Source organism: Caloenas nicobarica, chromosome 10 (assembly GCF_036013445.1).
Source record: "Caloenas nicobarica isolate bCalNic1 chromosome 10, bCalNic1.hap1, whole genome shotgun sequence".
Lineage (NCBI taxonomy): Eukaryota > Metazoa > Chordata > Aves > Columbiformes > Columbidae > Caloenas > Caloenas nicobarica.
Window position 1 is genome coordinate 3,506,734 of NC_088254.1, and position 9,749 is coordinate 3,516,482.

Sequence of the window (9,749 nt, forward strand, 5' to 3'; positions counted from 1 at the left end):
CCCTCTCCCAGGGATGTCCCGGTGGGAACCCAGATGGATGCTGCAGGCTCTGCGCATCCCCAGGTGAAGCCATGTCCCTTGGGCCCTAAAAAGTAAAAAAAAAAAAAAATTCAACATACAATAATTTGGCTGCAAGGTTTTTCTCCTGCCGTGATTTGGGTTGAGTTCTGAGAGTTTTGGTCACTGTCGTACCCTTTGCCTGTGGTAGCAGGGTGGCAGTGAGGGTCCTGGCTCTGCAGTGACACTGGGAAAAGCTTGAAATGGAACATCTCTGACCCGGATTAAAAAGAAGGACTCAAGGTGGTGGAGTTTTCCTGCCAGGCTTGGGAAAAACACCATCGTGCCAGGGGTGCTGGAGGGCTGGTGGTGCAAATACAGCTCTGCGGGAGGAATTGCTGATGGGGAGGACACAGGGGGTCATCTCCAGGACCTGGTGCTGCTTTTGGATGTTGGAGGCTTTGGCAAAACCTGGAAGCGAAAAAAAATACGCCAAGCGTGGATTTAGAGGCCCAGACTCCTTCATTTTTTTAGAGCAAATCCACTTCTCCCCACCCCCAAACTGAAGCTGCAGCTTTTGAAATGCCAGACCAGAAGTAGGGACCTCTTGGGTCTCGTGGCACCTGGGGAGGTGGCAGCGCTGGTGACAACTGGACGTTCAGACAATAAAGCAGATCATACCAGCTCTTTTTAAGCCAAACAGGGATAAAAAGTCCCAAGGAGGAATATTTACCCTCCCTGGTCCAGCCACCCCTGCTCCAGCATCCCTGCATCCCCATCCATCCCCAGCCACAACCACTGGCTCTCCCTTCCATATAGGTTTCCCTTCTTTGGCACATATATACATATGATATATATGTTATTGTTATTATTTCTCCATGATGGATGGTTTATTGATCGGAAGCTTCTGTCCACATAAAAACCAGTTTAAAATTCCCTGAGCCTCAAAAACGACCGGTAGGTAGTGGGGACATTTGTCTTCTTTGCCACCTTTTCATGTCGATTTTATTATTAGTATCGATTTATTGAAATATATATTTATATATTTATATATATATTTTTCTGTCCCTCCCCAAGAGTCCCCCCGTCCACCCGCCCTCCCCGAAATCCGTGCGTCAGTTTTTATTTTTCATTTTCTGCTTGGCCGGGATATAAGGCAGCACCGTCTGGGTGCTTTTGTCGGCTACAGTCTGGGTGCTGCTGTTCCTCGTCAGCCGCCGCGCCGGGGCTCCGCCACCGCCGCTGGAAGGATGCTTGGAAGGTGGCACCTTCCGCCCGGGTTCCTCGGGGCCATCGTCCCCCAGGGACACCGTGCTGTCACCGTCCCGGTCGTCATCGCAGCACAGAGCGTGGTAAAGCACCTTGTCGCTGAATCGCACCCGTTCCCGCGTGCCGGCCGGCCGGGGATGCGGGAGCTTCTGACCGGCTGTTGTGCCGCCGAACGCTTCCTCGCTGGAGGAATCCGGGGTCCCCCCGCCCCGGGGACCGTTGGTGATGGGGATCCCCCCGTTCATCAGCCGGTAATCGGGCTGGCGAGATGACGGAGGCTGCGGCCGCGGGGGCTCGGGACCGTCGCCGGGGTCGGAAGGGGTGGAAGCATCCAGGAAGGAGCAGAATTCCCAGCTGTCGGAGAGGATGTCGGAGGCGGCGAAGTCGAGGGCTCCCAGCTCGAAGGCGCCTCCCCCCTTGTCGCTGCTGGACGTGCTGCTGGCCGTCGCCGTCGTCCAGTCGTCCGGCTCCAGCTCGAACTCAAAGTCGGACGTCAGGCGGTCGATCTGGCTCACCACCTGCGGACAGACGGACGAACGGTTGGGCAGGGAGGAGACACCGGACAGGACCCTCCCAGAATAACACCCCGTCCCTAATTTTCTGCCGTTTTCCTCAGCGCCACCCGTGTGATGAGTTGGGAGGTCTCAGCCCGAGTGGAGCCCCGAGCAGGGGGTGAAGCTTCGGGTGCCCCCACATGCCGGGTACAGCAGGATGGGCCCTTCCCTGGGTGGCCCTGGGGTCTGCCTTGTCCCTGGGGACCCCGAATGTCACCCCAAACCCCTGCACACGTGCTGTCCGTCGGCCCCTCACACTTCACCATGGGGAGCCACCAGTGACTACCGCCCGGAAAAGGCGGCTCCGCAGGTGGGGAAACTGAGGCAGGGGGTGGAAAATGTCCCAAGCTCGTGGGACAAAATACATGGGAAGGTGTGAGGAGGCTGCAGGGACAACACCGTCACCCCCCACCACACCGATGGGCTCGGTCCCCTGCTGCTGTGGCATCCGAACGGAGCTGGTGCTGTTTCTCTGCGCTATTCCTTGGTGGGTGTTTCTCTGTGCAGATACGTGCGCGGGGAGGTGCGGGGCTTTATTTTGGGTGGGAGGCACAGCACGACGTGAAAATTCAGCTCGGTAGCAGTTTGAAGGGCGTATTTTTGGCAGGGTGGCTGCCTCGCCCCCCCCAGCTCTCCGGGATGCTGGCAGAGGGCCTGGCCGGTCCCAGCGCTGCCAAGCAGGGGGTGGGCAGCGGCAGACAAGGAGGGGGGCCGGGGGGAACCCCTCGACACCTCCAGTATCCGTTTGTGCACCCAATTGGTGCATTTTATTCTTCCCCCACTCCCTATCATGCGCCCCCCTGGGCATTGGTCCCTCCCGCTGCTCTCTGGTCCCTCCACGGAGCATTTGGGAACAAAAAAAATCCCCTTTGCTTGGCTTTTTCAAGGTGCTTTCTTCACGCGTGATTATTTTTTTTGCTGGTTATTTGGCATCACTGCCTTTCTTTCCCCGTCTTTTTTCCTTCCCTTGCCCTTCTGCACATCCTTTCCTGGTGGAAATCAGCCACAAAATTCCCCAAATAAGGCAGGGAAGACAAATCAATGGGCAATATCTCGCCAGACACATTTTAATTCCTTCTCCTCATGCCCTGCTATATCTCCGCGGGTGCCACGGTTCACCAACGGGTGTCAGACCTCCTCACCCCAAGAATAATTAATCACAGCGCATCTCTCCATCATTTTTATGCTGCCGTTATCCCATAACTCCATTTTTTCCAGCATTTTGCTGGGGGAAACTGAGGCCTTGGGCTCAGACACCCTGTTCCACCCTTGTGTTGGGTGACCTCAAGAGGTACTAATACTACTTAATGGCCTCCATCAGCCCCACCTGGGACCCCCACCCTGCCCAGGAGCCCAGATAAGCTCAGCCTAGGCCTGGTAGTTCCCTCCTGAGCTGTGCTGCATGGGCACCTGTCCCCAGCCCCATGGGCGACTTCTCTCCTGGATGGAGCCCTTGAAGGCACATCGAAGCTGGGAGGATCCACGTCAAAGTCTTGAAATTAGAAAAGGCAATTGCTTCTGTCCCCAATGCACTGCCAGATATTTTTCTCCCCTTTTTTTCTCTGGGGGAGAAAGGGTGAAAAAAGGAAGAAAAGAGAGAAAAAAAAAAAAAAAAAAGACCTTTTCTTTCTCGGTGACAAGAAAAAAGTAGGAGAAAGGGCAGGAAAAGAGCTGTCTCTGGGAAACACCCAGCCATTATTATTTTTTAATAAGGCAGCAAATGATTCTGCTGAAATCCTCTGCTAAGATGAGATCACCTCTGTTTTGACGGAGGTGATTATAACACCAGGTTCGGGGCGAGCATCTCCCTGGGCTTCCAGTTGGGTCCCTGTCACCCAGGGTCCCTGCTCATCCTCATTAAACGGACCCGCTGCAATTTGGGCTTGGTGGGTGCCGGGAGGTGGCACGTCCCCGCCACGGCACACAGGGATTAGTGTCACATTGGCGGTGGCTCAGTTGGAGCTATTTTCAGGAGCATTTTTTCTATTTTAAACGGGCGGTGGTGACAGCGGGGGGGTGTTAAATACCTATGTGACACTTGGCACCTGCTGCGGATTTAAATGTAAAGTAGGATTTGGTGTTTTCTCCCCCCTTTTCGATGGAGAGGGATGGATGAATCAGACCTGGGTGGTTCGGGTTGAAACCCCAGCGATGTTCTTGTCCCCTCTGTCCCCCTACAAGCAGGTGATGAGGGTTGGAGTGTCCCTGGGGTGTCATAGGGGTGACCGAGAGAGGACGTGTCCCCATCCTCCCTCACCTTTAGGTTTCACCTCATTGCAAAGAGCCACCTTTTTTTGGGACAGCAGAACATTTCTGCTCAAAACAGCAGGAAAATAGGGAGCAAAAGTAATTCCCCTTAAACTCGTGGGTGGTGTCACCAAGGGGCTTCATCCCGCTGCCCCAAATTGGGTGTTTTACCTTCCCAACTGAGGCAGAGGTTGAACATCTGGAGCATTGTCGTTTTTTTAATGAGATTCTTGGTTATCGGCTGCGAATCAAGCAAGAAGGTTCCTGGCTTGGTGGCTCCAGCTGTTGGCCATGCTGTTTCCTATTGAGGAGCTAAACCTCCTCAAAGCTCAAGAAGATACTGGAGAGGTGAGGAACGAGGTGAGAGGACAAGAGGGGACGTCAAAGGCTCGGTGGCCTTTGACAATGCAAATATTCCCGAGAGTGGGGAAGGAGCTGGAAGGTGCTGGGATCAAAGTGGTGCGTTTGACACCACCGCCTTGAACATCGGTTCCTCCCTCCGAGGAAGAAAAGAGCCTCTGGCAGAGCCCCCGCGACCCCACAGCCAAACACTCCTGGAGCAGGGACCTTCTGCATCTCCCAAACCTCTCCCCGGCACAGGGAAGGTGAGTAAATATTTAATAAGGAATAAATGATTAATTGGAGCTCGCAAAGAGGAGCTGGGTTACAGGGGCCTCTCTTCCTCAAGCTAACGCTTATAAATGATCATGCCGTGGATCTTGGGATCATTTCTAAGATCATCAGCTGCTAAATAGTTCAAAAATCACGGCGCAGTTCTCTAAAACAGGTTATTATTAGAATAATAAGCCGCCTTCTTGCCGTGAACTTTCCCAGGCATTCCCAGCTAATCGCCTATTGATTATGACATTATTAAGGTATTTATTATCATAAGGGGTTGCAGGAAGGATTTTCCTCCTGCCCAAGGCTTGGAGGGGACCCCTCAGTGCTTGGTGAGACCCCACTTCTCTCGTGCCAGGGTTACAGGGGCGATAGGACCCATCCCATGGGATTTGGGGGAATTTGCACATAGGGAAACTTGCATAGACGTTTGGTTCTATTTCCCTCCTCTGAATATACCCCAGGGGGTGGTTTCCAACCCCCAGCACTAATCCAAGGGTTGGAAAAAAGCTCAGCCTTGCGGTGAAGACACCTGGGACCTCCTGGAGCATCTTTTTCCCCGTGGCATCACCCGTATTCCCACGGGAAGAGGCCGGGGCTGGCAGGAGACAGGTGGGAGGGCAGGCAGCGCCGACGGAAGCGCCTTCCCCGCCTGCCTCCTGCCCGCTTTCTACTTCCAGTGTGCCTTTTCGATCAACGCTTTTAATAATAATTTTCCCCGCACATAATACAGCCCTGTCGTGGAGCGCTGGGGAATAATTATATACACAAAAGGGAAAAGAGGGAGAGTGGGAGCGGAGAAACTGGTAAACCAGCATTCTGAATCGAACGGACATCTGGAGCGACAGCCGTCGAGTGGGGACCGTTCTGGGGAGCTGGGGACGGTGCCTGACCCAGGGTCCCGCCAGCATCACGCAGGGAAGGACAAAGCAGAGGAGGTGGCTGCAGGGATGGACATTTCTGAAGCCTTCATGGCATCTCCGTCGGAGAATACACCGATACTGCAAGTCCCAGGGCCCTGGGGGCACCATATGGGATTTAATGACGCCAAGCAGCCCCTCCTGGGACCCCCACCCATGAGCCCATTTTGGCTCAGGGCCATCAGTCTGGGGCTGCAGGGTTGCCTGTCCCCAGCCTTGTCCCCAGCCCTGGCCCTCACCTCACCACATGCAAGGTAGACAACCACAGGGACTTATTTTTTTTTTATCATTTTCTCTTTCAGCAATATCCTTACGATTTGCCAGCCTGCTGTCTAGCACACACTTTTCTGGGTGGGCTTGAAAGATTTCCACATAACATGTTCCCATCACACTTGCTATGAGTGATCTAGAAGACAAGGGGTTGGATTTCCAAAGACTCTTAATGCCCGACATCTTCTGGATTTGGCAAAAACCAGACCTCTGTTTCTATGGAGCTGCTGCAGCCCAGTTTCACCTGGTGGGACTGGTGTATTTTAGCTCCGGAGCCTGCTCTTTTATTGAGTTTGATGCTGTTTTGTCTAAGTATAAATTCAACTAATTGCTGCAAAGTTATATGGATATGTTGTAGGAGCTGTGGAGAAGGGCTGAAGTTTAGGACCCACCTTGTGGTGAGGACCTCATGGCTGACCTGGTTTTGTTGCTCCATGACGTGAGGAGCAGTTCCAGCCTGGAAGGTCACTGGCGTCTAGGGACATGCTTCCCAAAACGTGTCCCCAGGGAATGTGTCCTCAGGCCACCTCCTCTTCTCCACTCTGACACACGCACACAACCTGACTTGGGCAGCCTACCAGGGATCCTGCAGGGTTGTTCAAGGTCCTTCTGACCCTAAGAGCTGGACAGGGACCCCATGGAGCTACCCAAGGCTTGGTGGGAAAAGCAACTCAGCCGCGGTTCTGAAACGGTAAGAGATTTGTCCCATCCCAGTCATCCTTAGCCCTCCGCATCCTTGGCAGGAGGGATGCTCGTAGGATCGTGGTGGTCCCACGGGCTGAACTGACACATCCTCACTTTCAAGGCCTCTTTAAGCTCCCGGACCAGCACGAAGTGAGCTCGTGCTAAATGGAAAATAGCTCTGCCTCCTGATTATTACTATTATCACTATTTTTAATCCACCAGAGATTCATCAAAGGGGTTTCGGGCTTCTATGTTGGCATTGTGGGAATCAGGGTGGCTTTTTGCTTCGAGCGGCCAGGTTTGTTTTCTGCTGCAGGAAGCCACAAGAGGAGCAAGGACAATCTCTAGGGATGCTCTGGCTGGGTTATGTCACCTGCAGAGATGTCCTAAATTACTAGCCCTGGCCAGGTCCCCTTCCCCTCCACCTTGGAGATGTGTTGCCCAAAGCCTTGAGCCCCAGAAATATTAAATTCCCCACTCTGCCGTGCCACCGCACCGGGAGGAAACTCCAACCACACTTTATATGTGTGTGTAGGTATATGTATATATAGCGGTTTTTTTTGCAGGAGCAATGGACCTCAACAGCCAGGCTATGGGACAGACTTTGGCCCCCTGCCCAGCCCATAGACCCCATAATTGCACCCAGGGATGACACCAGTATTTTCAGTGCCCTCTGCAATGCCCAAATCCCTGATTTGAAAAGGGGCCTGAAAACTGCTCCCCAGGCAGAGCAAAGCCAACTCCACGCCTGCGGCACAGCACCAGCAGCCCCAGTATGTGACCCCTCGGTGCTTCTCCCACCACCAGCACCCACAGGGTCGGTGCCTTGGCCGGGCCCCCCAACTCTGAGCAAACCCCAGTGTCAACGTCAAGAGCAATTTTACAAACCACAGCTATTTTTTTCTCCCCTCTCTTTTTGAAAATCCTTACTGCAAACCAGCCGGGTTGATGGGTTGTGGGTTCTCAGCTGGCTCTGCTCCCCCCAGCCCGGTCCCAGGGGCAGGAGACAGACAGTGGGACACGGCACCTCCATTTGGGACCAGCAGCTCCCACGACCCGTTGCAATGACACCCTGGGGCATTCCTACCTCCCGGAGCTCCTTGGCGACCTCCTTGAGCTCCTGTAAGATGCCTTCCAGTTGCCCGATCACCATTTTCATCCGATTCCGGATCCTTTCCCTTTCGCAATTACTCCTGCTGCTGCTACAATTGCTGCTGCTGGGGTGGTCACAGGGCTGCCTGTCCTGGCAGGTTCGGGTGTCCATCCTTCCCTACCGGCCTCGGTTCCCGGCCCCAACGGCTCTGTCCATCCTGCTCCCCGCTAGCCGGGTGGCCTGGCGTCCGCGCAGCCCCTCTCGGCCGGGGAGCTTTCAACATCTTAACGTTCCCCTGCCTCCAGGAAAGTCCCAGCCGCACGCTCGCCTCCCTGCGAGGTCGGGGGGCTCCGGTTCGGAGCGGGGAGCAGGGTCGCGATGCACCATGCGGAGTGGGGAACGCTGCAGAGACGGCTCAGCCGGTGGCCGTGGGGAGATGTGGGGTGGCCATGGGGCGAGTGGAGGAGGCGAGCAGGGTTTCGCCTGCCTGCTGCGGCGGAGCAGGAGGAGGAAGAGTCCCTCAGATGTCCCAGGAAGCTAAAATCCAGCGGCTGCTCCCCGGTGCCAGGGAGGCGGACGCGGGGCTGGGTGTCCCCAGGGAGCGATGCTGCTCCCTGCGTCGGGCCCTTGCTCCGGGGTCGCCAGCTCCAACACTGGGTGGTTGTGGTGGGGGGTCTCCCAGCCCGGCACAGGTGTCCTGGGGAGCCCAGGGTCCCCTCCTGCAAGGACAGACAGACAGACAACGTGAGGGAGCCATTCGTTCTGCAGCTGGGAAGTTGGAGGGGGGCTTTGCCCACTTCCTCCTCGCCTGGATCACAGCCCTGGCGTGAGGACAAGCCCCCGCGTACCCCCTCAGTAGGTCGCCCTGAATTGGGAGCGGGGGGCAGGTTGGAGCCTGGCACTGACCCTGGTACCCCTCTTTTGCTCCCCCCCAGTTTGAAACCCAGAGACTCGGTGCAGTGGGGTCTCACTGAGCCAGATGGATGGATAGACAGACAGCCAGACAGCCAGACAGCCATGCATCTCAGGAACTTACCGTCGGGATCCAGACCCCGCTTGGCTCCAGTCCAAGCTCTTTCTTGTCCTTTTTTTTTTTTTCCCCTTCTCCTTTTCTTACTTCCTCCTCCTCCTCCTCTTCCTCCTCCCTCGGGGCTATTGCGTGGCACAAGAGGAGTCCGGGGGCCACTTTCTTTTGGTTGCTGTCAGAAGGAGTGAGACGTTACCAGAGGTGACAGCCCGCCGTGGCGGGGGGGGGGGCGGAGACACGTCGCGGGGGACCCCTCCGTTTTGGGAGGGGTGTCAGACAGCCCCCTCCCCACCTCTAGCCTCCATTGCGGGTTCAAGCCCCAACCCCGACTCGGCAGAGGAGAGGGAGGAGAAAAACCCACCTTGCCCCCAAATGCCCCCCCCACTTCCCGCGGTGACTGGGGGGGGGGTAAAGCAGCACGGGCGGAGGCGGAGCAGGTTGGGGGGAGGCATCCCCCCAGCTCGGGGGTGCGCACAGGGAGCGGGGGGGTCCCGACATGCTCGCGTCTCCATCCCAGGTACCCCCGTCCTCCATCCCTGGTACCCGCATCCTCCGGGGCACCGGGGATGGAGGATGTCGGTGCCCGCGTTCTTCCATCTCCGGTCCCCGCATCCTCCATCCCCGCTGCTCGCAACCCGCATCCCCGCATCCTCGGTACCCGCATCCTCCATCCCCGGTACCCGCATCCCCGGTACCCGCATCCCTCCCACCCTCCCGCTCTCCCCGGTGCCCCCGCTGCTCCGCACCCCCGCACCCATCCCCGGTGCCCCCGGGACCGACCGGCAGCAGCGATCGCGGCTCAGGGCCGGCCGCTCCCCGGGCGCCGGGCGGGTGGAACGGGGCGGGCGGCGCCCGGCGCCCCGGGCTGAGCCATGGGGCGGGCGGAGCGGCGGTGGGCGCCCGGCCCCCCCACCGGCCCCCGCCGCAGCCTCCCCGCGGCTCCCGGTTCGGCTCGTCCCGGTGGTTGCTGTGTCAGAGAAAGGGGCTGAGCCTCCGCCGGGCGGGGGGGGCTTAAAGGGGCCGGGAGCCCCTTTGCAAGGTGAGGAGCGGGGAAGGGGGCAGCTCTGGGG

At 56.9% G+C, this 9,749-nt stretch overlaps 1 protein-coding gene across 1 annotated transcript; it reads right to left on the minus strand.

Moving 5' to 3' along the window:
• Positions 1–1,112: 1,112 nt before the first annotated feature.
• On the minus strand, positions 1,113–8,776 carry INSYN1 (inhibitory synaptic factor 1). The gene is made up of 3 exons (XM_065642017.1): positions 8,689–8,776; positions 7,647–8,371; positions 1,113–1,784 (listed from the first exon to the last, which is right to left on the minus strand). Exons 2-3 carry the CDS (start codon positions 7,821–7,823, stop codon positions 1,113–1,115), a joined length of 849 nt encoding a protein of 282 aa, XP_065498089.1. The 5' UTR covers positions 7,824–8,371; positions 8,689–8,776.
• Positions 8,777–9,749: the final 973 nt, after the last annotated feature.

Coding starts and splice junctions, on each gene's coding strand:
- INSYN1 (XM_065642017.1), bottom strand. CDS start 7,823: ATGGACACCCGAACCTGCCAGGACAGGCAGCCCTGTGACCACCCCAGC. Junction 1,785..7,646: donor TCGCCAAGGAGCTCCGGGAG/GTAGGAATGCCC, acceptor GTCTGTCCGCAG/GTGGTGAGCCAGATCGACCG.